The sequence below is a fragment of the Mustela erminea genome, chromosome 20, assembly GCF_009829155.1.
Source record: "Mustela erminea isolate mMusErm1 chromosome 20, mMusErm1.Pri, whole genome shotgun sequence".
NCBI lineage: Eukaryota > Metazoa > Chordata > Mammalia > Carnivora > Mustelidae > Mustela > Mustela erminea.
This window is the reverse complement of record NC_045633.1, coordinates 34,954,719-34,981,218: the sequence shown is the minus strand read 5'-3', so window position 1 is coordinate 34,981,218 and position 26,500 is coordinate 34,954,719. Positions and strand designations below refer to the sequence as shown.

The window sequence follows — 26,500 nt, the reverse complement described above, 5'->3', positions numbered from 1 at the left end:
TCCCTTTCCCCAACTACCTACCCCCAATGCCAATAGCTGCCACCGAGCAAGGTTGGCAGCTACGTCAGGGAGGCCCCGGGAAGCAGAGGAGACTGGCAGGACGAGGAGGGGACTCACAGGAGGGGCAGGGGACACCAAGGGAGGGCTTTAGGAGACGGAGCTGGATGAGGGGGCGAGCAGAGTGGTGACAGCCCAGTAGGGAGGGTCAGAGCGGCCGTGAGGTAAGGAAGGTGGTGAGGACCCATGGGTTAGACAACAGGACGGGGGTCACATGAAGTCATACTAAGAAGGTGTGGCTGGCAGGATTCTCACTCTAACAGAAGGGAATTATACAAGAAAAGGAGCAGGGCAAACCCCTGGAATGTCGAAGATCTGTAAAACGTAAATGAATGCATGTATGTGTACGTGCATGCAAACACCCCAGGCACACACACCGGTTCCCACACATCGTCACTGCGGAAGCAGCGACATCCCAAATGCAATAAGCACACCCAGCACGGAGACCCTGTTGTCCTAACACCATTCAAAACGGAACCGGGGCTTCTCGGGACGGCAGACACTAGAGCCGGACTACAGAGAGAGTGAGATAAACCTTGACCACCTCCTATTGCAACAAAGTAAAAAGTTCTTGGGGCTCCTGGGTGGTTCGGTTGGTTAAGTGTGTGCCTCTCGGCTCAGGTCATGGTCCTGGGGTGCTGAGATGAAGCCCCGCACTGCGCGCCCTGCTCAATGGGGAGTCTGCTTCTCCCATTCTTGCTCTGTCTGTCAAATAAATTTAAAAAAAAAAAAAAAAACTTAAAAAAAAAAGTGACACTAAAATAAAAACTTTAAAGTATAATAAAAAACGTATTCTGTTTCCCATGGTAGGATTTCTGCAGCGAACGAGCACTGCCTTACAGACAGCAGCAGAGTCACCGCCCTCGCACTCCCAGGGGAATGGCAACCAGGACTCCACTGACGGAACTGCCCGTCCACTGCCGTTTTATTAAAGCAGCAAAGGGCCAAAGAGCACGTGCACCTCAAAATTTAAGAAAGGGGCGCCTGGCTGGCTCAGTTGGTTGGAACTCCTGACTCTGAATCTCGGAGTTATGAGTTGAAGCCCCATGTGGGGTATAGAGATTCCTTAAAAACAGAATGCTTAAAAATAAACAAATAAAGGGGCGCCTGGGTGGCTCAGAAGGTTAAAGCCTCTGCCTTCAGCTCAAGTCATGGTCCCAGGGTCCTGGAATCGAGCCCCGCATGGGGCTCTCTGCTCAGCGGGGAGCCTGCTTCCTCCTCTCTCTCTGCCTGCCTCTCTGCCTACTTGTGATCTGTCTGTCAAGTAAATAAATAAAATCGTTTTAAAAATAAACAAATAAAATAAAATGGTAAGAATTACCAAAGCATCACCTGTAAGAAAGCAACAATTCGGCACCCATTAAGAATCCCTGAAGCCGCTGACTCTAGCTCCTCTTCACTGGGTATGAGCAGAGTGTCGCCGGTCTGCCGACACAACTTCATCTTTGTTGGATTTTTTATCTCCCTTTCTTTAAACAGACTAAGCATTTTCTCTTGCTTCTTGAATCTCTGGTCATTAATGTAAGTCCAGTACAACAGCCCTTCATCGTCTGTCTTGCAAACAGCAATTCCTTGTGTCTCACATGTCCTCTGGCTCACTTTGGCCAACGCTGCCACCCTTCAGTTTTAATTCTTTCTTAGCCAAATGTAGTACTTAGCAATTATTCAAAGGATTACTAACTTTTTTTCCCCATAATGCTTTTAATCTAAACTCTTACGGTATCTGGACTCTTTCACATGTCACAAGGTCAAGTCAGACTCTCGGTATCTTGTTCGCGGTTCTCTAGCTGATTCTCTGGTGTTCTGCACACACAATCCAACCGTCTACAAGTTAATGGTACCTCCACTTCCTAACTACTTACCCCTCATCTGTGCTGGTTTGTCCTAGAAACTGGTAAGAAACTGGTGAAAATGTGCCTCTTTGTCCTACAAAGGGTGCTCCCGTGGTTCGCTATTCATCACAACGAAGGGCTGGCACTTGCAGTTCTGCACGGTAGCCCGGGCAATCAGGTTAAGGACTTCTGCAGTCTTCTTATCATCTACTCAAAGGATATAGTATTTCTAATTTTTAGTAACATGAGAACGTGAGCGTAGAGATTTCCTAATAATATCCTTGTGTTCCTAGATGAACCTTAAGTCTGAAGTTCACTGTATAAGGTGATTTCTTTTAAAAATTTTATTATTTAGGTAATCTCTACACCCAACATGGGGCTCAAACTTAACTGCCCTGAGATCCAGAGCAGTGCCATGCTCTGCCAACTGAGTGAGTCAGGCAGCCCAAGATAACGTTTTAACTAAAGTGAGAGCAGAGTAGGGCGCCTGGGTGGTTCAGTCGTTAAGCATCTGCCTTCAGCTCAAGTCATGATCCCAGGATCTTGGGATGGAGCCCCACTTCAGGCTCCCTGCTCAGCGAGAAGCCTGCTTCTCCCTCTCCCACTCCCCCTGCTTGTATTCCGTCTCCTGCTGTGTCTCTCTCTGTCAAATAATAAAACCTTTAATGAAACAAATAAATAAAGTGAGAGCAGAGTAAAAGCTACATGATGACCAGCTCTGCAACAGCGCAAACTCGGATATAACGAAATTACAGTTGGCTTCCGTCCTGCAAGAGGTCAAACAGGAACGTCACTATTTTAGTGAAATAAAACTGCATTTGACCCAATTAAAATTTCTGTACCCCAGCTAGAGCCTCTGCTCAGGTTTTACAGTGTATATATGCCTTCAATAAGAAAATGCAGTAAATGTCCCATTTCTCACTGCCAATCACTAAAGCTCATTATAACTGATATTCCCAGTAACAATACAATGATTATTACTTTGGCTCAGGTCATGATCCCGGTGTACAGGATCAAGTCCCACGTTGGGCTCCCTGCTCAGTAAGAAGCCTGCTTCTCCCCTCGTCTGTGCTTTCTCTCTCTTTCTGTGCCAAATAAATAAAATCTTCTAAAGAAAGAAAAAAATCTTAACAAAGAAATTGTAATCCAGTCAGGAAGAGCTGTATATTTTATAAATAAGCAAAACCACCTGCGCCCTAGAAATGGACATGACAAGAAAGGAAACATTAAAGTACAACATCCAAGATCATGATCAGTTCTCAAAGAACCTGAACGGTAAAAATCAGTTTAACTAGACAGTCGAAGTGGGAAAGGGGAAGTATTGAGAGACAGTGAAATAATCATATCCTTATTGTTCCGTATGTTAACAGATAATAAAACCAAACCTTGAAATAACATGAGCTATGTACGGTGTGCTGCTGGTCTAAGACTGGGATTCAAGTTTAAGGGAACAGAAATATACCTGGTTACCTGCTGTTTGAAAGAGGTGCTTAGGCGATCTGATGGGGACTGGACAACTTTTCAATAAAGGACACCCAAAGGGCGCTGGGGCAGTGGGGCATCCACACACAGAAGGATGAAATCAGACCGTTCCCTGGCAACCCACGGAACAATGAACTCAAACAGGCCTGAGGTTTAGACATAAGAGTTAAAACTGTATAATTAAAAAAAAAAAAACACAGCAGGGTAAAATTCCTCATGACCTCAGATGAGGCGAAGAGTCTGGGTTTTCTCAGATGTAACACCAAAGCCCCTGGTGATAAAAGAAAAATGTGTAAAACTGAATTGCAACAAAATGAAAATACTTTTAGGTTTAAAGAACACCAGAAAATGAAAACACGAGCCACAGAGTAGAAAACTACATTTGCAAAAGATGGTTTCTGATTTAAAAAAAAAAAACCTATATCCAGAATATGGAAATAACTTTTATAATTAAAAAAATTTCAATAAAAAGAAAATGGGGGGGAAGGGGAGAAACAAAGAAGGAAATCTTAGCATCTGTGACAACACAGACAGACCTACAGGGCCTTATGCTGAGTGAAATAAGTAACAAGTCAGACAAGACGAAGTAGGTGGAATGTAACAAACAAAACAAAGGAACAAACAGAATCTTAAATACAGAGAACCGTGGTTGCCAGAGGGGAGGTGTGTGGGGAGACGGGCAAAACAGGGAAAAAAGATTAAAAGGTACAAACTTCCAGTTATAAAAAAATCTAAGTCATAGTAATAAAAAGTGCAGCACAGGGAATATAGTCCGTGCTGTAATAATGCTGCACGGTGACAGGGGGTGGCCACTCTTAGTATGGTTGAGCACGAGTCACAGAGAGAATTGTTGAATCGTTACATTGTACACCTGAAACTAACGTAACATTGTATGTCAACTCCACTTCAATAATAAATAACAAAAAAAGAAAGAAAACAACATTAACTAAAGAATGAGCAACAGATTTAAAAAGACGTTTCATCAAACTAATACAGGAGTAGCTAGTAAGTACATGAAAAATGATGTTCAACATCGTTAAGAAAATGCAATTAAAATCGCAATTCTAAGACTTTCTAAAAAAAGGCAAAACGAAGGCGGCCGTAAAAAAGATCAGCAAGGGACGGCCGGGTGTTAGAGGAGAGGCAGAGGACAAGAGAGAAGGCAGAGGAACTATCCTGTGTGCTGCTACAATAATAGATGCACGTCACTATACACTTATCAAAACCCACAGGATGCACAAGACTGATCCCTAATGTAAGCTATGGCTTTGGGTGATAATGTTTCATCATTTTTAATACCCTAATGTGGGATGCCAATTTTGGGAGGGAGGGTTTTCATGTGAAGGGTACAAGATACATGAAAACACCCTCCATATTTTTTGTTCAATTTTGTTGTGAACCTAAAACCGCTCTAAAAATAAAACATCTATTTAAAAGCATAAAAAAAAAAAACCCACACAATGAGATACCACGGCATACTCACTAGAGTTGTTGTAACAACAACAACAAAAAAGACAATACCACGTGTTGGCCAAGATATGGAGAACTGAAGCCCCCGTACACTGCTGCTAAGAACCTACAGCTACTGTAAAATACAATTTGTCAATTGCTTGTAAGTTGAGCACAGAGTTACCAAAGAACCAGCAATTCACTCCTGGGTATCTATCTACCCAAAAGAAATGAAGACAGACATATTTCCACATAAAAAACAAAGCTGTAGGGGCGCCTGGGTGGGTCAGTGGGTTGAGCCTCTTCCTTCAGCTCAGGTCATGATCTCAGGGTCCTGGGATCAAGCCCCACATCGGGCTCTCTGCTCAGCAGGGAGCCTGCTTGCCCCTCTCTCTCTCTGCTTGCCTCTCTGCGTACTTGTGATCGCTCTCTGCCAGATAAATAAAATCTTAAAGAAAAAAAAAGATGTGAATGTTCATAGCCATGTTATTCAGAACAGCCAAAAAGTGGGAACAACTCTAGTGTCCACCAAACGATAAATGTACTGGACAAAGAAAAGGTAGTGTATCTGCACAACAGAATAATCTTCAGGTATGAATTACTTCTGTACACTATGACGATCTCGAAGATGAGCCTCCCAACATATGCAACTCCCTAGTGTAGGACTGCACACTCTCTGGCAATGTCCAAGTCACCTACGAAACCCAAAATTAGACTAACGGTGGGAAAAGGCTTTCTACTTGGGCACCAGGTTTCCATTTGGGATGACAGACATGTGCCAACAATACATTATCTCTGCAAAACTCAGCAGGTCTCCAACATCACTGGATTTATACTTGGGGCACGTCAATTCGGCAGCACACAAGACTGTACCTCAAAAAAGCTATCCAAAAACTCTGTATGAAATAAGAGTACAAACGTGACATTTAAAAATAAGAAACTGGGGGCGCGTGGGTGGCTCAGTGGGTTAAGCCGCTGCCTTTGGCTCAGGTCATGATCTCAGGGTCCTGGGATTGATCCCCGCATCGGGCTCTCTGCTCAGCGGGAAGCCTGCTTCCTGCTCTCTGTCTGCCTGCCTCTCTGCCTACTTGTGATTTCTCTCTGTCAAATAAATAAATAAATAAAATCTTAAAAAAAAAAAAAAAAAGAAACTGAACACCAAAAACACTGTAGAGTTAAAGGCAATCTCCCTGGAGAGCAGAAACGGGCAAAGCGGGCGGGGAGGGTAAGGTGACATTTGCTTAGCTTGTGTAGAAAGAGCTGACGTTTTACACTATTAATCCTATACAACTGGAGGGAAACCTAGCAATAAATTTTGTTAACCAACAGGTCATTAATTAGCTAAAAACTTCTGGCTAAAATTCAGTAAAAAAACTATCCAGGTTTTAGTATATTATTTGGTAACATTAAGAAATAATGTCTGGGCGCCCAGGTGGCTCAGTTGATTAAGCCTCTGTCTTCAGCGCAGGTCCTGAGCCCAGGATCGTGGAGTCAAGCCCCGCATCGGGCTCCCTGCTCCTGCGCTCTCTCTCTCTCTGTCAAATAAATAAGTAAATAAAGTCTTTGAGAAAAATTTTTTTTTAATTTAAAAGAAAAGTCACTGTTGGAATAAATTTATTCTGTCTGCTTCTCGTCAAAACATGACAGTAGAAAGAAAAAAAAAATCACAGTAAATAATGAGTCAAAATCCAACCTTCTAAATTAAGGAAAAGGCTCTCTTAACTTCATAGTAGAGTCTAAAGGCGCTAGTACATACCAGAATCTTCTGTGGGCTCAGTTTTCACTTTGACGGGGCCACAGCTGAAAGGAAGAGAAGGCAGGATGAAGGCGCGCGCCGGTGCCGGCCGTCCACGCGCCGTCCACGCGCCGGCCACGCGCCAACACACAACATCACTAAGCTGACCCAGCTTAACGCAAACCTGACTCTACGTTAAATTTACTTGTCCACTAAATATAGTACTTCAAATTCCGATCAGTCTCTATTGGAAGAAAGTGTAACGACGTGCAAATTCCACTTTACTCCTCCCTCCTCCCAGTGGAGCCCAGTGTGGCTAGCAACTCATCCCGATAGCTGCCCCCAGGAACTACGTAATGAAAAACCGCATTCTCGCAGGACCCCAAATGAATCAGCCGAGTATTAACCTTCAAGACATATGATATGGGCCTTTTTAATATTGTAATACCTCAAGATTCTAAAAACTAAAGGCGCTGCTGGGGTGTGGAGGTTCACTCGTACCGCGCAACTGCACATTACCTTCCACCGGGAGACAGCATGGACCTTTCAGCGTCTGTCACCATCACACGACCACCTATATACAAAAAAAAAAAAAAACAGTTAAGATTTAGGTTTCGCCAACACTTTCAACAGGACTCCTATTTCCAACGTTCTTAAACAGAGAATGAGCGAGGGCAGGAGCGCTTGCAGCTCTGGGTCGCACCGGAGTGAGTGCCGTGTGAATCGGCGCAACAGCGGCTTCACTCTCTCCCCGTAGGGAAGGGAAGTGAGGGTGCGGATCGGCCAACAAGCAGCTTCCATCCCCTCAGTCACCAGCATCCTCTCCCCTTAAGGAAAAAGCTCAAATTTTTATCGGTGAAACAAACAGAGCAATGCACTATGATGCCAGCAATCCAGGAACGCCCCAGTGGCACTGGAGCGCGGACAAAGATTGCCAGCAGACGTATGTCTGGCTCGGAACCGGCAAACAGTGACTGCCTGACAAGAACAGGACTTCTAGGGGCGCCTGGGTGGCTCAGTGGGTTAAAGCCTCTGCCTTCGGCTCAGGTCATGATCCCAGGTTCCTGGGATCGAGCCGCACATTGGACTCTCTGCTCAGCGGGGAGCCTGCTTCCTCCTCTTTCTCTGTCTGCCTCTCTGCCTGCTTGTGATCTCTGTCAAGTAAATGAGTAAAGTCTTTAAAAAATAAATAAATAAAGTGTGTTTAAAAAAAAAAAAATAGGACTTCTATTTGAGCGTGATGAATATGTTCTGAAATTGGGGCACCCTGGGTATCTCACTGGGTTAAAGCCTCTGCCTTCTGCTCAGATCAGGATCCCAGGGTCCTGGGATCAAGGCTGCATCAGACTCTCTGCTCAGCAGGGAGCCTGCTTCCCCCTCTCTCGGCCTGCCTCTCTGCCTGCTTGTGATCTCTGTCTGTCAAATAAATAACTAAAATATTTTAATTAAATAGAAAATTTGGAATTTTAATAAAACAAGACAATAAACCTTTACTTTCTCAATCTTATAGAGAACATCTACAAAAAAGCAATAGCTAACATAATGACAAGAGCTCAAATGTCTTCCTCCTAATATTGAGAAGGTGAGGTCTGCTATCACCACTTCCATTCGGTATTGTATTGGACATTCTGGCTAGAAAAACAAGATTAAGAAATAAAAAGTATCCAAATTGCAAAGAGGTAAACTGTCCCAGTTCACATACTTCGTGATGCACTGCGTAGAAAGTCCAGAAACAAACAAGCAGGGCCCACTGACTGTCAACAAAAATGCCAAAGCGAGAAAAGCGTCTTTTAAACAAACTGTGCTGGAATGCAATTTACAAGCTTACCACGTGCCATATACAAAAATTAACTCAAAACTGACCACAGATCCAAATGTAACAACTCGGGCTATAAAACTTACTGAAGAAAACACAATACACCCTCATGACCTTGTGTTAGGCAACAATCTTGGATACAAGATCAGAAGCACGGGTGATAAAAGAATAGACCAAACTCTGTAGAAATTAAAAACTTCTGTTCCGTACAGAACATGATCAAAAGACAACTTGTAAAACTAGAGAAAATGTATTAAATCTACATCAAAAATATAAAAAGAACTCTTACAACTCAGTAACAACACTACAAATAACCCAATAAAAACACATGGAAAGGACCTGAACAGACCTTACTCCAAAAGATATACACGGTCGCTAAAACATGAAAAGATACTCAACTGTCCGAACCACAGAGACGCACCACTTCACATCCATTGGGATGGTTAAAACCAAAAAGACAGTAGCAAGTGCTGATGGGGCTGTGGAGAAACCGGAACCCTCAGACAATACCAGTAGGGACATAAAATGGTACAGGCACTTAGTGGGTGGCTTGGCAGTGTTTCTAAAGCTAAATGTAAAATCAGTCTATGACTCAGCAAGTCTATTCCTAGACATGTATACCAAAGCGAAATTAAAGCCTATGTCCAGACAAAAACTTACTCAAGTAGGTCTATGGTAGTATTATTTGTAACCGCCCACTGGAAACAAACTAAAGGCCTATCAACCCATGAATGGACATGAGAGGTATATTCAAATGTAGGAATACTTACCATTCAGCAAGAAAAATGAAATAACTAATATTTTTTAAAGATTTTAAAATTTGGGGGCACCTAGGTGGCTCAGTGGGTTAAAGCCTTTGCTTTCGGCTCAGGTCATGATCCCAGGGTCCTGGGATCGAGCCCCACATCGGGCTCTCTGCTCCGCAGGGGGCCTGCTTCCTCCACGCTCTCTGCCTGCCTCTCTGCTTACCTCTGATCTCTGTCTGTCAGATAAATAAATAAAATCTTTAAAAAAAAAAAAAAGATTTTAAAATTTTATCTGACAGAGTGAAACACAACAAGAGAGGGAATGCAAGCAGGGAGAGTGGGAGAGGGAGAAGCAGGCTCCCCACCGAACAGGGAGCCTGATGCAGGGCTTGATCCTAAGACCCCTGCATCATGACCTGAGCTGAAGGTAGATGCTTAAGGACTGAGCCACCCAGGCACCCCAGGAAATAACTACATATACACCCAACAATCTAGATGAGCCTTGGGGCATCTGGGTGGCTCAGTGGGTGAAGCCTCTGCCTTTGGCTCGGGTTATGGTCTCGGGTCCTGGGATCGAGCCCCGGATCAGGCTCTCTGCTTTGCAGGGAACCTGCTTCCCCCTCTCTCTCTCTTCCTGCTGTTCTGCCTACTTGTGATCTCTCTGTCAAATAAATAAATAAAATCTTAAAAAAAAAACACTAGATGAGCTTCAACTGAATTATGCAGAGTGAAAGACCGTCTCAAAAGCATCCACACTATATATCTAAGTTATGTAACATTCATGAAAACAACAGAGATGATGATGAAAATATTCTGAATTTAGGTGGCAAGGACTGTAAAACTTTGTAAACTGTCTCTGTAAATTTACTAAAGCCCACTGAATTCTATACTTAATACAGGCGAATTTTATGTCATGCCAAGTACACCTCAATAAAGCACCTAAAATATTGATCTTTTCATCATGATAAGAAAACAAAGGTTATTAAACAAAAAAATAAAATATGGGTGTGTGTATGTATTATTTTTCCTTTCTCCCTTACACTGGTTAGGAGATGCTAATGATAATGGTCATTTATTTTGCCTCCAAAGGGCACCAATCTTCTAAAAATCACTTTTCCCTTCAAATGCAATGGCTCGAACTTCCCAATAGGAAGTCCTGTTGAAACCCAGCTCAGTCTTCAAGAGCCCAACTTAATGCCCTCTTCAACGTAGAAGCCTTCCTGGGTCACAAACAAATGCTTCCTCCAACAAACCATTTGTACAGTGTGCAGGCTATGCTCCTGCTGTGGGGACTTGATGAGTTTTTGTCTCTTCCATTGAACTACCAGCACTCCAAAGCTTGAATGCTTGAGGCAAAGCTGTGCATCCCCCCCTCCCCACCCAATCTTGTGCCCAAAAATTCTGCGCCTGCTCAGTGAAGTCACCCTCTTAATTCTGGGAAAGGAGGGCAGAGCCAGTGTATGATCGACCCCGTCGCCAGGGTAAACCTTGACTACCTCGTAAGGAAAGTACCAGAACTAAGACCAAAAAACAAGTCTCTACTTTTTCAGTTCAGTGACTTCTCACTGGTTTATATATAACACCCTACTCCTAAGATGTCTTACATCACATTCTCAAAATAAAAGAAATCAGTAAAATATGTTTAATTTGGTCCAACAGGCTTAGGAATTATCTGGAAACAAAGTAATCACTTACCTAGGTGCTTCTTTGGCTCTAGGAAAGGTCTGCATTAAAACAAAATGAAAAACTACACATGAATATACAAAACAAAACTACCGTAAAGCATAAATTTAATTGACTTCTAAAGTAAACAAGAATTTTTAAAATATAATAAACTGAATGTTCAATTTTATATACTAAACTGTTGACAGAAAAGGGATAAAGTACTTCACCTCTTAATGATAAATGAAATCCCTGCTTTGTTCTCTAAAATCCATTTCAGGGTGGCAAGATCATAGTTCTCAGGGTGTTTAAAGGCAACTCCTTCTGGAAGGCCCTGCACGACCACAGCAGACTGATCACGTAGCATCTTCTCATACGGAACAGGTACCACTGTCGATTTGCCTAAAGCTTTCCCTGGGGGTGAGGGACAGAGTTGAGGTAGGAAGAGGATAAACATCATTCAATGTGGAGATTAAAAAAACAAAATCATCATTAGTTTATCATGGCTTAACAAATGGCATTCATGCTGTTTGTAATATCCGATTTCCAAACAAATTCAAAATACCAGAGGGCCCTATTTCCATTTTAGAAGTTCTAAGCCTGAAACAGATCCAAAAGGCCAAAACGCAAAGTATATAAAATATTGTATAAAATCTACACAAAACCAAAGAAACAATGCCTGCTGTCTTCCACCATCGTCTTTCTTTACGATGGCCTCACTGTGGTATAATACAATCTTCTCATATACCGTTCAGCCTCAGAACATGGAAACCTAACAGGTCCTACTGTTACCATAAGTATCCCGCAATTTTTGGCCAATATTCTCACTGAAGCCCTACTAGATAAATACAACGAGCATGCGTAACTGAGTGTGTTCTACCACCCCGTCTGAGTGTATCAGAGGCAGGAGCCCACACCGGCTAGAAACCCTATTCCCTGTGCCCCGCCCCCGAGAGACGAATTTTACCTACAATCTCACAGTGTAACCAGTAACTTCTCCTTCCCACAGTTTTGGGTTTTTTTTTAAAGCGCTTTGTTTGCCATGTGTTTAGACTAACAAAAGATGATTTTTTCAGGAAACTGGTGGGATCAGCACACAGGGCAAAAATAAACAGTTCTCTTTGGGTGAATGTTATGTATTAATGCAGATTCTCCAGGGAAAGGGGTAGTTGATAGTGGGAGGGATCTATGCAGGTAGTGAGCCAGGGAGTACTTGGGAAATCTACTTCTCTCTTCTTACAAACCTAAAACAGCTTGTAAATAGAAAAGGGGGAAAAAAAAACCTGCCCCACAGCTCTACTAGGTACATTTGTTTGTTTCTGGGTTTGTTTCTTCGAACAAGAAAAGGAAAGTATGGTCACTCCTGATGTTAACCCCGTATTTGGAAATCGATCCATTCAGTTTGTCAAAAATGCGACCTTGAAACCATTTACACAATTCACCCTTTAGCAAACTCAATTATATAATGTCTCTTTTAGAAAATGCAAGTGTAGGGGCGCCTGGGTGGCTCAGTGGGTTAAGCCTCTCTGCCTTGGGCTCAGGTCATGATCTCAGGGTCCTGGGATCCAGCCCCACATCAGGTTCTCTACTAGGCGGGGAGCCTGCTTCCCCCTCCCTCTCTGCCTACTTGTGATCTCTCTGAGTCAAATAAATAAATAAAATCTTAAAAAAAAAAAAAAACAAAACTCAAGTGTATGACCTTACCATAGCAAAAGCAGAAATAGTCCTCAACCGTTTTTCTGAGCGTCTCAATCTCCACAGCGTCCACACTCATGCGATTCGCCGGGCCCGTAGATTTCATCTTATGCATCTCTGCAGCCTTTTCCTCTTCTTCAACACCTGCAAAGTAAGTAATGATATAAGATGCCCAGATCTTAATATTTGCCTTTCCATAAGAATAATTTACTTCTAATATTGTGATATTTATCATTTGTTATAAAAAGACAAAAGAGGGGCACCTGAGTGGCTCAGCTGAGGAAGCGGCAGCTTTCAGCTCAGGTCATGATCTCAGGTAGGGTCCAGGGACTGAGCTCGGCGTCAGGCTTCCTGTCTTCAACCTTGCCCTCTGCCCCTCCCCCACCTCACCACACCCACACGTGGGCTCTCTCTCTAATAAATAAAATCTTTTAAAAAGGGGGATGGGAGCAGGGGGCATTTAAAAATAAAAATCTACAATAAATGACTTGAATAAAAACCATAAACGGTCATCGCCTCTGAAATAACTGCAGCTTTAACAAAAAATTCTATAAAGTAAAAATTAGCTACTTGTAGTTTTGTTTTCTTTTTTAAGAAAAGGTACCATTACAGTAATTTGTCACCTACAAACTTAAATATGAGATTAGCAATGTCACAGAAAACATTCCAGGTTCAAAATGTCCAACACACAGCCACTAGACACCTGTCGCTGCTGAGCACCTGATGTCCCAGTCCAAATGATGACGTGCGGTACATCTGCCATACATACTGATTTTGAAAACTTAGTCCAAAAGAGCATGCAAAATACCCCACCGGTCATTTTTATGTTGACCACATGCTGTTTTAAATATACTGGGTTAGGGGAGCCTGGGTGGCTCAGTGGGTTAAGCCTCTGCCTTCGGCTCAGGTCATGATCTCAGGGTCCTGGGATGGAGACCGGCATCGGGCTCTCTGCTCTGCGGGGAACTTCCTACCCCTCTCTCTCTGCTTACATGTGATCTCCCTCTGTCAAATAAATAAATAAAATCTTTAAAAATTAAAAAATTAAAAAAATATATTGGGTTAAACTATAATCACTGAAATAAATTGCCCTTGTTTCTCTTATTGTCATAACACAAACATTTTAAATTATGAGTGATTATCATCTCATTGCTCCAAACTGTGGCAAAGAAAATTCTTCCCAAGAAACTGTAAAACTGGGGCGCCTGGGTGGCTCAGTTGGTTAAGTGACTGCCTTTGGCTCGGGTCACGATCCCGGAGTCCCAGGATTGAGTCCCACATCGGGCTCCCTGCTCAGCGGGGAGTCCGCTTCTCCTCTCTCTCTCTCTCTCTCTCTCTCTCTCTCTCTCCCTCTCAAATAAACAAAATCTTAAAAGAAAAAAAATTGTAAAACTGACTCATATACCTACTGATCAGGTTTCAGAAGACAACTATTGATCCTCATCTACAAAATACTTTATATAAACAAATATTATGTTTGAGAACTACATCCCAAGATTTATTCTCTAGGGCATTAAATTACTGGCAACAAAAAGAAAGTACGAATACTAATAGGCAGGGACTACAATTTGCAACTGAGGACAATTCCCCTAATGCTTAGTGCTAACCACTGGAGAACCACACAGGCAAGACAGTATAGGGAACGGGAATATAAACACAGCTGCCAGTGGGATTACAGTATTCATGGGACAGATGGCAGCTGATATACACATAATCAAAACAACATTATTACTATAAACTTAAATACACAAACATGATCAAAGCCTTAAAAATTCTCAAAACGATCAGAAATAATGAAAATATTTAAATAGATTATACTATCATAAAGCTTAAAAGATTATAGTGGGGCATGGGGGGGGGCCTGCGGTGTAGAGAAGATATGCTTTTATAAAAAGGGCTAAAAATATGATTGAGAATTTAAATTAATGAATTAAGAAAAATATTTTATTTACCCACGATCTGCTCAATTTATCATGAGTTGGATCTAACTGGATAATGGAAATTTAAATGGATCTAAGTTGATAATGGAAATTTAAATTTGGCACTTAAAGACACACACACACACACACACACACACACACAAATATCCCTACAGGGGCGCCTGGGTGGTTCAGTGGGTTAAGCCGCTGCCTTCGGCTCAGGGCATGATCCCAGGGTCCTGGATCGGGCCCCACTTCAGGCTCCCTGCTCCGCGGGAAGCCCGCTTCTTCCTCTCCCTCTCCCCCTGCTTGTTTCCCTCTCTCGCTATCTCTGTCAAATAAATAAATAAAATCTTAAAAAAAAAAAAAAAAAGAACCTTTAATCAATTCAAGATTCCTCTACCTCCTCTCCCAGGTGTGCCACTAATCCAAAGTAACACCAAACAAAGAACACAGGATAAACATTTACCATTTTTCTTAAACTCTTCAGCTTTTACCATTATATATTACAATGTCAGGGACATCTTGAGTGTTCTGCAATGTGTCTCTAGACATTTTAGAAAATCCTTTTAGTATAAATCCCATTCTGTTTTAGAAAATAAGACATTTGTTATCCCTAACTATTTAGGTCCAGTATTTACAAAAGACAAAAGACAAAGATACAATACTTACAGTATTTTACAAAATCTTTCTGAAAATCCTTTCTGGTGTTAACAAAAGCGCGTCCTCTCTCTGTTCCAACCACAAACACATCCGTCTCATACACCGCGATGCAGGCCACTTCCGCCTTGGACTTGGCCAGTTCTTTACACTGAAACACAAAGAGCAAGTGTGGCACTACGTACAGATGTCTTGAAGTACTATGTACGATGGATGAAAAAAGAATCTTATCACTTCGGGGGTGCCTGGGTGGCTCAGTGGGTTAAAGCTACTGCCTTCGGCTCAGGTCATGATCTCAGGGTCCTGGGATCGAACCCTGCATCGGGCTCTCTGCTCAGCAGGGAGCCTGCTTCCCCCTCTCTCTCTCTGCCTGCCTCTCTGCCTACTTGTGGTCTCTGTCAAAAAAAAGAAAAAAAAAAATCTTATCATTTCAATGGTCTTACAGTATCTGCAATCAGATGAAGTTCCTAGTTTCTGGCCTGAGATTATCATAGAAAAAGAGTCACCATTTTTTAAAGGTACCGCTCTTTTATATAGTTTTCAATCCCAATGTTAAACAGGGAAAAACAGAATTTGTAAGAAAAAAGGGCAAAATCCCTTCTAATCCGTTACAGGTCAAATCCCCATGAAACAGCCTCAGACTTCCACCCAAGGCTTACTGGAGAGCTCGCGCTACAGCAACACCCAAGAGACGCGAGGGGCGCAGGAGTCAGCAGACAGAGGGCTGACGGCTGGTGTGGCCGCGTCTGGGGAGCTCTGGAGCGGGGAGGGCGCCCAAAGAAAGGGGAGACCTTGGGCCAGGAGCCTCGAACACTCACGGCAGTAGGAAGGATCAGGGCCATCAGGGCTAAAGGGAAGTCTGAAGCCACCTCACAGCATCCGCTACATCATCCCACCTCCAGAGTCTCTGTCTGAACGCACCACGGGAATGACGCTGGGGTGATTTGTTTTGTTTTTTAAGTAAGTACGGCTTCTACTAAGTATATTCTTATGAAATTAAAAGTTCTTAAAAATCTTGGGCACCTGGGTGGCTCAGTTGGTTAAGCAATTGCCTTAGGCTCAGATCATGGTCCCAGAGTCCCAGGATCCAGACCTACATCAGGCTCCCAACTCCATGGGGAGTCTGCTTCTCCCTCTGACCTCCCCTCTCATTCTCTCTCACTCTCCCTCAAATAAATAAATAAAATCTTTAAAAAAAAAAGTTCTTAAAAATCTTAACTCTTATATAACATTTCATTTTCTTTTATTTGGTACTAATGTTACTGGCAGTGTTGGTGATTCTAACGATCACTCCTTAAAATAACACCGAAATAATCTGGTGACAAAATATTTGTGTGCAGTGTCAGAGATAGGAAACGAGCCAAAAAACTTTTGACTCTGAAAGTAAATACCTCCAGCGTTCTCAGAACCTATTGCAAACTGCTTTAAGAAGAGTCTATGGGGCACCTGGGTGGTTCAGTGGGTTAAGCCTCTACCTTCGGCTCGGGTCATGAACCCAGAGTCTTGGGATTGAGCCCCGAGTCGGGCTCTGTGCTCAGCAGGGAGCCTGCTTCCCCCCCCCCCCCCCGCCTGCCTCTCTGCCTACTTGTGATCTCTGTCTGTCAAATAAATAAATAAAATCTTTAAAAAAAAAAAAAAGAGGGGGCGCCTGGGTGGCTCAGTGGGTTAAGCCGCTGCCTTCGGCTCAGGTCATGATCTCAGGGTGCTGGGATCGAGCCCCGCATCGGGCTCTCTGCTCAGCGGGGAGTCTGCTTCTCCCTCTCTCTGCCTGCCTCTGCCTGCCTCTCTCTCTACCTGCCTCTCTGCCTGCTTGTCATCTCTCTCTGTCAAATAAATAAATAAAAATCTTAAAAAAAAAAAAAAAAAAGAGTCTATCAGTTCACACTCCCATCCGACCTTCTAGTGGAGCGAAATCAAAATATTCTTAACAAATGATACCGTGTAACTTTTCCAGGAACATTCTAAAAGGGCATATTAGTTTAATCAATAATCCACTCCGGGACACCTGGCTGGCTCAGCTGGTAGAGCATGGCGACTCTTGATCTTGGTGTTGCTGAGTTTGAGCCCACTTTGGGTGTAGAGATTACTTAAAATAATAAAATCCTTGGGTGCCTGGGTGTCTCGGTTAAGCGACTGCCTTCAGCTCAGGTCATGATCCTGGAGTCCTGGGATCATGTCCCACATCGGGCTCCCAGCTCCACGGGGAGTCTGCTTCTCCCTCTGACCTTCTCCGCACTCATGCTCTCTCTCACTGTCTGTCTCTCAAATAAATAAATGTTTAATAATAATAATAATAAAATCCTTAAAAATAGTAATGATAATAATTCACTGACTGGTTGGTATTAAAAATAAAGAGTACTGTACCTTAGTACAATACTGTTTCTGTAAAGTAACATACTGTTTACTTATTTTTCTACTATCTTAGTGATATGTTTCTCTATTGATACATAAAAGCACCTCACTTACTTCTGCCACTGAATAGCTATTTATGGAATTAAATATATAATTATGTATTTTTCCTTCTTTTTTCTAAGTTTGTGCTATTACTTTTTCTACTCATCTAGAATTTTAACTTAACACATTATAAAGGCTTGGAAGTTTGGGCGGTTTTCTTTCGCTTTTTGTTGTTGACTTTTGGGAGGGGGGCAAATACCCCAGGTGCTCAGTATCATCTGTTGCAAACTATAGCTTTCCTCTAATCGGTTTTTATTTACACAATAACCACCTTAAATAGAAATTAGCTGCATAATATTGCTCTAAAATGCTATCTTGAATAAGTAAGTTTACGCCCACTGAGATGATTGAAAATCTTTTTAAATATAGCAAAACCCTAATAGAAAACTTCTGACCTACAGGTGGAGCCAACAATTGTGCCAGCAGGACTAATGCTGCCCTATCATTCCGTAACACGACATTTATATGAGATACACTGTGGCTGCTCACCTGGAAGGAAGTGTTATTTCCTCTCTGTTGTAGGCCAGGGTGTGAGGGTGTGAGGGTACATGCCTACGCATCACTATCCACACTCAGCTGGACACCCCTGTCACCAAAGGCAGCATTAATGAAACAGCAGGGCCAGATTCATGTACTGCCCAAAGATTCGATCAAAGAAATCTATGGACCAAGGGAAAAGATGAAACTGACCTATACACTTATAATTACACTTCATAATTTACAACGAGGAACATGAGGAGAGATACTCTTTATGCTGGTGAGGAAGACATAAAATCTAAGAATAAAGAAGTGACTTTGCCAAAGATAAGAAAATTTAAAAGACAGTCTAAGGAAGAGAATGGGTTCCATCTGACCGAGTTATTCTATGTATAGAATAGTATTAAGGAAAACCATTTTAATAAACAGTAGGGGACCACCCGGGGGCTCAGTCAGTTAAGCATTCGGCTTAGGTCATGATCCCAGGCTCCTGGGACTGAGCCCTGTGTCAAGTTCCCTGCTCAGTGGAGAGTCTGCTTCTCCCTCTCCCTGTGTCCCCACCCCCTGCTCGTGCTCTCTCTCTGTCTGAAATTAATGAGTAAAATCTTAAAAACAACAACAAAAACAATTAAAAAAAAAAAAAAAACAGAGTAGGGACTCCTGGGTGGCTCAGGTGGTTTGGCGTCTGCCTTCAGCTCAGGTCATGATCCGAGGGTCGTGGCATGGAGTCCCAAACCAGGGTCCTCACTCAGTGGCAGCCAGCTTCTCCCTCTGCCTGACACTCCCCATGTTTGTGCACATGGGCACAAGCTCTCTCTCTGACAAATAAAATAAAAATCTTAAAAAAAAAAACAAAAAACAGTAGGATTTAACCTTTAAACTATTATTCAGAGGAGCCTGGATGGCTCAGTCGGTTAAATGTCTACCTTCAGTTCAGGTCATGATCCTGGGGTCCTGGTATCTAGCCCCCTGTTCAGCAGGGAGTCTGCTTAAGAGTGTCTCTTTCTCCTTCTGACCCTCCCACTGCGTGTGCTCTCTTTCAAATAAATAAATAAAATCTTAAAAAAAAAAAAAAAAAAAAAAAAAGGTTAAGAATATATAGCCTCTAACTTTCTTTAAGTAAAGAATTTTTCAAAATTCTCAAGTAGTACAAAGGAAAAAACGCCTGAAGGGGGAAAGGTAAGCAACCTGCAAACTCTGTCATACAGACACCTGTGAGGTTCAATGCTATCTAATACGAGTCACACTTAGGACCGGAAATACATAGCCCTCTCCTAGCTAGGACATGTCTAATTTCAATGTGTCAGAAAATACCTAAGTCTGACACTTATAAGTCTATGAGCTGAAATACCAGGTTTCCAGCTGTAGATCTATAAAAACATGATTAAGTAAACTATTATTACTACCACCAGAGTATACAAAAATACAGCAAAAGGATACTTAACAGTTCACTATAACTATGTATACAATACAGGTTTCTTAAAAATGAAGAGCTAACACTACATATTTAGTAAGAGTTAGCGGGGTAAGGACAACTGTGAGCACAAGCACAATACAGAATGCAAAGAGTAAGTGTGCTCTTGGGGCTCAGAATTCCGCCGGTGCTCTTCACAGACACAACTGAACACCAGCACACACCAGCACACACCAGCTTCATATACCAGCTCGTCCGGAGCGTCTTCAGCGTTTCACATAAATTCAAAGCTACTGCTTGCGAAACAAGAAATTGCCTAAGATATTGATAGGTAACCAACTGAAATTAAATGTAAAAAATTAAATATTTAGGTTAAGTTCAGATTGTTTGGAAACATGGTAGTAAAATGATTTGAAAGGCTTAAATCCAGAACTACTATTCAAGCAAAAAACTCTTCTTATAAAACCAGAAAACATGTATGTTTCCAAGAAAACTCAGTCTCACCCACAAGCCCAACCCCTACCCAACTACAAACATTTTCTAACTATAAAGCCATCTCACCATGGACTCCAGAGCAGACATAAGGAACGTCACCACCATCCTGCTCTCTGAGGACTCCTCGTCTTCAACGGGCAGGGTAGACATTGCTACTTGGGCCATGATCCCTAGGAAAGAAATACGACAGTGAGTAGCAGAAATTTACAACGTCCTTCCACACAGATGTTCAGAGCTGCGACTGTCCTCCACAGATGCCTAATTCACAGTTTTCTTGCGTAAGAGGAAAAAAGGCTCAGAAGCTGAGTATTCAATTTGTCAAAAACTCCCATCCTCTAAGATATAAAATTTATCCCCTAAATTTCCAACTAATTTCCATAAAATCAGGTCAGCATAATCCCCGAAATAAATTCAGATGTCACCCACGACCAGTTAAAATGTCTCCCAAGTGAGGGACGACTGGGTGGCTCAGTCGGTTAAAGCCTTTGGCTCAGGTCAAAACCCCAGGGTCCTGGGATCTAGCCCCATGTGGGGCTCTCTGCTCAGCGGGGAGCCCGCTTCTCCCTCTCCCCCAGCTCCTGTGCTCTCAGGGAAAAAAAAAATCTTCCATGTGAGAATGAGAAGTGAAGCACTGCAGCATCCAGTGATCACTTATCACAGTGCATCACGGGACACAGCCGCCAAGTTCCCTTCCTCCCAGACACACGCGCAGTGGGTAAGGCAGACAGAGGCTAGGTGAAGAGAATTTCTCTTTCTTACCAAGAAGGACAAATAACATCTAAGAATGCTTTACAATACAGCATTATTATCCTCTTTAGAAAAGATTTTCCGCTACCTGGGTGTCAGAAAAGAGCCTCAGCTAACCCTCCGACACCATAAAAATGCAACACGTTAACACTACACAGTAAGTGCTGGCAAGGATATGGAGAAACTGGAGCCGCGGTGCACCACACTCGGGCATGTAAAATCGTGCATCCAGGGTGGAAATCAACTTGGCTGTTCCTAAAAAAATTAAACAGAATTACGACAACACAGAGATACCACTTCTGGGCGTATACCCCAAACCGAAAGCAGAAACTCAGATATATCTACAATATGTTCACAAAAGCATTATTCACAACAGCTAAGAGGTGGAAACAACCCAGGTGTCCACCGTCAGCTGAACAATGCACAAAATGGGACATGTACATCCGATGGCATAGAATTCCTCCTTAAAGAAGAAAAAAGTTCTGGGGCGCTTGGGTGGCTCAGTGGGTTAAGCCTCTGCCTTCAGCTTGGGTCGTGATCTCAGGGTCCTGGGATCAAGCCCCACATGGGGCTCTCTGCTCAGCAGGGAGCCTGCTTCCCCGCCCCCTCTGCTTGCCTCTCTGCCTACTTGTGATCTCTGTCAAAAAAGTAAACAAAATCGTAAAAAATAAAAGAAGAAAAAAGTTCCAAAACATGCTATGATATAAACAAACCTCGAAAAGAGTATTCTAAGTGAAATGTGCCAGACACAACAAAACTAGTATTGTGACTCCACTCCCATGAGATACCTACATAACAGGGAAACTCACAGAGCCAGAGAGTAGAATGGTGGCCGCCAGGGACGAGGAGGAGTGGGTAGTGGAGATTTACTGTTAATGTGCACAGAATTTTATTTGGATGATGAAGTTCTGGAACTAAAGGATGCTGAGAGCTGCAGAACAATATGAATGCACTTAATGCCAGGGAACTGTACATTTTAAAATGGTTAAAATGGTAATTTCGTTATGCATATCTTATAGAAATTGAAAATTGAAAAAAAGCAAAAATATATCACATAAAGACTCTTAAGAAGCCAAAATCAAAAGCATTATTTTAAAGTTACTAATACCGGGGTGCCGACTGGTTCAGCTGACTCTTGATTTCGGCTCAGATCATGATCTAAGGGTAGCGATCTGATCAAGCCCTGTGGAGGGCTTCATTTCTACTTAAGATTTCTCTCTCCTCTCCCTCTGTGCTACCCCCACCCCCGCCTCACCCCAGTTCCTGGGCTCTCTCTCAAAAACAAAACACTGCTAATACTAAAAAAACTATTTTCTAGGGGCACCTGGCTGCTTCAATCGGTAGGACATGCGATTCTGGATCTTGAGGTAGTAAGTTCAAGCCCCACGTTGGGCACCGACCTTACTTTCAAAAAAGAATAAGTAAAAGTGACCTAGCTCCCACCATTTGTTTCCCTGACTACTAAGCTATATTTGGGCATCAACAAGTAACAAATTGTACATACTTAGGAAATAACACTTTACAATGAAACACAGTAACAAGGGGCACCTGGGTGGCTCAGTCATTAAGTGTCTACCTTCAGCTGGGGTCATGATCCCCAGGTCTTGGGATGGAGCCCCGCATCAGGCTCCCTGCTCAGCAGGAATCCTGCTTCCCCCTCTCCCACTCCCCCTGCCTATGTTCCCTCTCTGGCTCTATCTCTCTGTCAAATAAATAATATCTTAAAAAAAAAAAAAAAGGAACATTGATAACAAAAACTGATACTTATCCCTGAATCTGTGAACACACAAAAGCAATTTTGTTTTCCAAAACAAGATCTCTATCCTGAATAGAGACAGACTCAGGAACAATAGCATTCAGCAAGAGAACGCTTAAAACATAGAAATTACTTTCCCTAACAGCCTAGGTCCTATTCTTTACTCCTGGAAAAGAGTTTCAGTAAATTTGTATTAAAATGTGGCTCAGTCAAAATGAACTACAAAAGCATATTATTTTGCCATAATCATAACATTCACTTAGAACGTACGGTCATGGTTTCTGAAAGCTCATAGATGTCCTACTCATCTCACTTTTTCTGAGTTCTCCAGGAAGGGCAAAAGGAGTCGTGAAAAGGGGACATGTTCTCATGTTACAAATTCAATTTCATGTCAAAGGGCGCAGCTGTTCTTAGTGTCAGAACACAACTTTGGGACAATTCCCCGCCTACTGCGATTTCCGCTTCTCACCTTAAATGGCCGGAAGTCGGCCACGAGGTCACTCCCTCTCCGTATTAAGAAATGGGGAGACAGACCCCCCACAGACAGCCCTGCAGGGGTGCCGCAGGCCAGGAGAGGTCCCGGTTCATTACCAGAACTTCTCAGGAGGCACCGTAGCCCTTATCAATGGGAAGAGCCTTGGAGGGATGAGTCAGTCCAGCAGGGCTTGACGGGGAAGGGGGCGCATTCTGTCTGCGGCCTTCTGCTCTCAGGAACGTGTGCATGCGCATGCCAACAGAAACTCTCCGAACTGTTCCTTGCCCGTCCCAAGAGGTCATTTCCCTGGGCAGGCTCTTCAACGAACTCTCTCCCCGCACCCCGCACCCCCCGGTAGCCACGGCCCTCCTCTTCTCTTTCCCAGAAAGGAACCGCCATCGCGCGGTGGCACTGACGACGCACACCAAGGCCACACCCCAGGCCGCTGCTGACACAAGCTTACGGAGCATGAGGCATGACAGGCACTGGCAGACTAGGCTGTGGGTCCCCAGACTCTGAAGCACTAAATCAACCACTTGCTTTTAAGTCCCCCTTCATCTCTGACCGTTTACTAAGCCCCCTCGTTATAAGCCGCAGTTAGACCAAAAAGAAGAAGAAGAGGAGGAGGAGCTATTCATCACAGCCATCATGGTTTATTATCTACTTCATACGCACAACAACCCTGTAAGGGAGAAAAGGGTAAGAGCACAGAAGCAAAACAGAAGGATATTCGCAGAGCCCAGAAAAAAGAACTTCACAGGAGCCAGTGTTCTCATAAAACACTTGGGCCGGGGACGCCTGCGTGGCTCCGTTGGTTAGGCGGCTGCCTTCGGCTCAGGTCATGATCTCAGTGTCCTGGGATTGAGCCCCACATTGGGCTCTCTGCTCAGCAGGGGCCTGTTTCTCTCTGTCTCTTGTCTGCCTCTCTGTCTGCATGTGCTCACTCTCGCTCTGACAAATAAATAAATAAAATCTTTAAAAAAATAAAATAAAATCCACTTGCGCAGAACCCCTGTATTCTTTTTCTGGTTTATTTTAAACAGGGTGTGTGGGTGTGTGTGTGTGTGTGTGTGTGTGTGTGTGTGAGAGAGAGAGAGAGAGAGAGAGAGACCAGAAATGAACAAGGAAATCACCACTGAAAGCAACTAAAATGGGACAGTTAGCTCTGTACTCAAGGAAGGCTAATAGGCAAATTTCGATCTCTAAACCTCATTTGGGATATTCTTTGGAACAAAACGGAAAAAGAACAAAATGATTATGCACTCCATAAGACAGTAAACACACACACACACACACACACACACACAAACACAAAAGAAAAGAAAAATCATTTTAAATGTGAGACCTATGACGAAGGCACATTCTTCCCGCTGTTTGGGAACACCAGCTCCCTGGGATCACCATAATGCAAGTTCAAGGGATCAGGCTGCTTGGGCCACCCAGATGGGAACCCGGACCACAAACAGGGATGGAGACTATCTTACTCATCCTGCATCCAATTTGGGATGTCATCTCACTGCGGGGAAAAATGTCTATTTGACCCCTAGTTTTGCGCAAGCTCGGGGCTTCCATTGCTGAGCCTCTCACCCCATAAAGCGGTGTAATTAATTAGTAGGTACCTTCAGGACAAAAGTGATTTTCACTTCTACTATCTGAGTTCCCACTTTCTCTCTCCTATTAGCCTTTCTGTATTAGCCCTTCCAAGTTCCCATCTCATCAACTTTTTGTTATTTATGCCAGCTTTATTTTGTCATTTTAGAACCTTCTGATTAGTTCCACCCGCCCTGGGAACCACATCTTATCTTTATTCTGAAGACTAATTTATGAATTTGCCAGAGCTATCTTAGACTGTAAGGTTACGAGTTCCTATTTCCAACCACCCCACGAAAGGAATTTTTAATGTCTAAGTTAATTATTCAGCTGAAAGGATCCACAACTAGATCCGGAAACACAAGACAACATTAAGTTTTCTCTATCCCACAGAGTCTTCACTTCTGGAGCGAATGGGTTTCTCTCCTAAGACAGAGGGGACAGTCACACGCATCTTTAGGCTCACCGCACACCCATACTGTGACCCTAGAGGCAACAGACCACCATTGTCTTCCCACTACGACGTGCACAAGAGTTCTGGGGGCTTGTGTCACGCACCTGGTGTAACTGCAGGGGCTACGCGGAACAAAAGGATCCGGGGTTCCCTGCACCTGGCATTCTAGCTAGGACCACGTAGAACAGGAAGGCAGGCAGTCACTGAGAAGGCAAAGCAGGGACGCCTGGCTGGTCAGTCCGTACAGCCTGCGACTCTTGATCCCAGGGCTAGGAGTCCAAGCCCCACGTTGGGCATGGAGGCTACTGGAAAGAAAGCAGAGCAGGACACGGGTACCAGGGGAGAAGCAAGAGGGCGCCTAAGCGAGCCTCGCACGCAAAAAATAGCAGCAACTTTAGTCTGCCGGACCTTCTTTCCTGTTTTTTTCAGTTTGCTCAATTCTTGAGTTCTGAATGTCTTCTGACCTCATCTTTTGTTTCCCTGATTGGATTTCAAGTCTCCTTAGAACTTTCGGAGATGACCGTCACTGGACTGCTACTGTTTCCTACATCTCCCATCCTGGGCAGCCACTGGTTAATGGATATGATCCTTTCTGATGTGTCCGAAACCGGACTCCAGCCAGTCTTGCCAATCTTCTTGGATTTCGTGTTGGAGATCCATTTCAAGGATTAGGTTTACCTGGGTCCTTACTGTTTTGATCTGTTCCACCTCAAAATAAGCCAACAACCAATTCCATATAAATTTTCATTTTACCATACTGCTTTTAATTTACTGATCCTTGCGGCACCTGGGCGGCTCAGTGGGTTAATTAAGCCTCTGCCTTCAGCTTAGGTCTTGGGATCGAGCCCTGCATCTGGCTCTCTGCTCAGCGGGGAGCCTGCTTCCCTTCCTCTGTCTCTGCCTCCCTCTCTGCCTACTTGTGATTTCTATCAAATGAATAAATAAAATCTTTTAAAAAAATTTACTGATCCTTGCTGTTCATGCTGAACAGCAAAATAACAAAAAGAATATTTTACAGTGAGTCGGAGACTTCATGAAGATTTTCACATATGCCATTATCAGTCTAACAACAACAGCAAAACACAAAACGAAAAACCCACTGAGGTCTTTAGTATTTTTTATTATGGTGATCTCTAAAATATTACTAAACTGGGTGCCTGGGTGGTTCAGTCGGTTAAGCCTCTGCCTTCAGCTCAGGTCATGATCCCAGAGCCCTGGGATCGAGTTCCTTGTTGGGCTCCCTGCTCTGCAGAGCATCTGCTTCTCCCTCTGCCCCTCCCCCTACTCATTCGCTCCATCTCTCTCTCTCCCCCCCCCAAATAAATAAAATATTTTAAAAAATAATAAAATACAGGGGCGCCTGGGTGCCTCAGTCGGTTAAGCCTCTGCCTTCAGCTTAGGTCATGATCTCAGGGTCCTGAGATAAAGCCCCACACAGGGCTCTCTGCTCAGCAGGGAGCCTGCTTCCCCCTCTCTCTCTGCCTGCATCTCTGCCTACTTGTGATCTCTGTCAAATAAATAAATAAAAATAAATTTTTAAAAAAATAAATAAATGAAATGAAATGCTACTAAATTTTCAGCACTT

At 43.3% G+C, this 26,500-nt stretch overlaps 1 protein-coding gene across 11 annotated transcripts in view; it reads right to left on the bottom strand.

Moving 5' to 3' along the window:
* The window catches only part of GTF2I (general transcription factor IIi), a 102,231-nt gene that overhangs the window by 61,425 nt on the left and 14,306 nt on the right, over positions 1-26,500 (bottom strand). For all 11 annotated transcript variants that reach the window (XR_004281758.1, XM_032327341.1, XM_032327343.1 and 8 more), the window contains exons 2-8: positions 19,960-20,063; positions 15,066-15,204; positions 12,484-12,618; positions 11,010-11,193; positions 10,813-10,841; positions 7,075-7,129; positions 6,577-6,620 (exon numbers count right to left, since the gene is read on the bottom strand). Coding sequence is in view for 10 of the 11 variants with exons in the window: in XM_032327341.1 (XP_032183232.1) it covers positions 6,577-6,620; positions 7,075-7,129; positions 10,813-10,841; positions 11,010-11,193; positions 12,484-12,618; positions 15,066-15,204; positions 19,960-20,058 (685 nt within the window). In the remaining variant the exon portion in view is untranslated. The remainder of the gene's footprint in view (positions 1-6,576; positions 6,621-7,074; positions 7,130-10,812; positions 10,842-11,009; positions 11,194-12,483; positions 12,619-15,065; positions 15,205-19,959; positions 20,064-26,500) is intronic.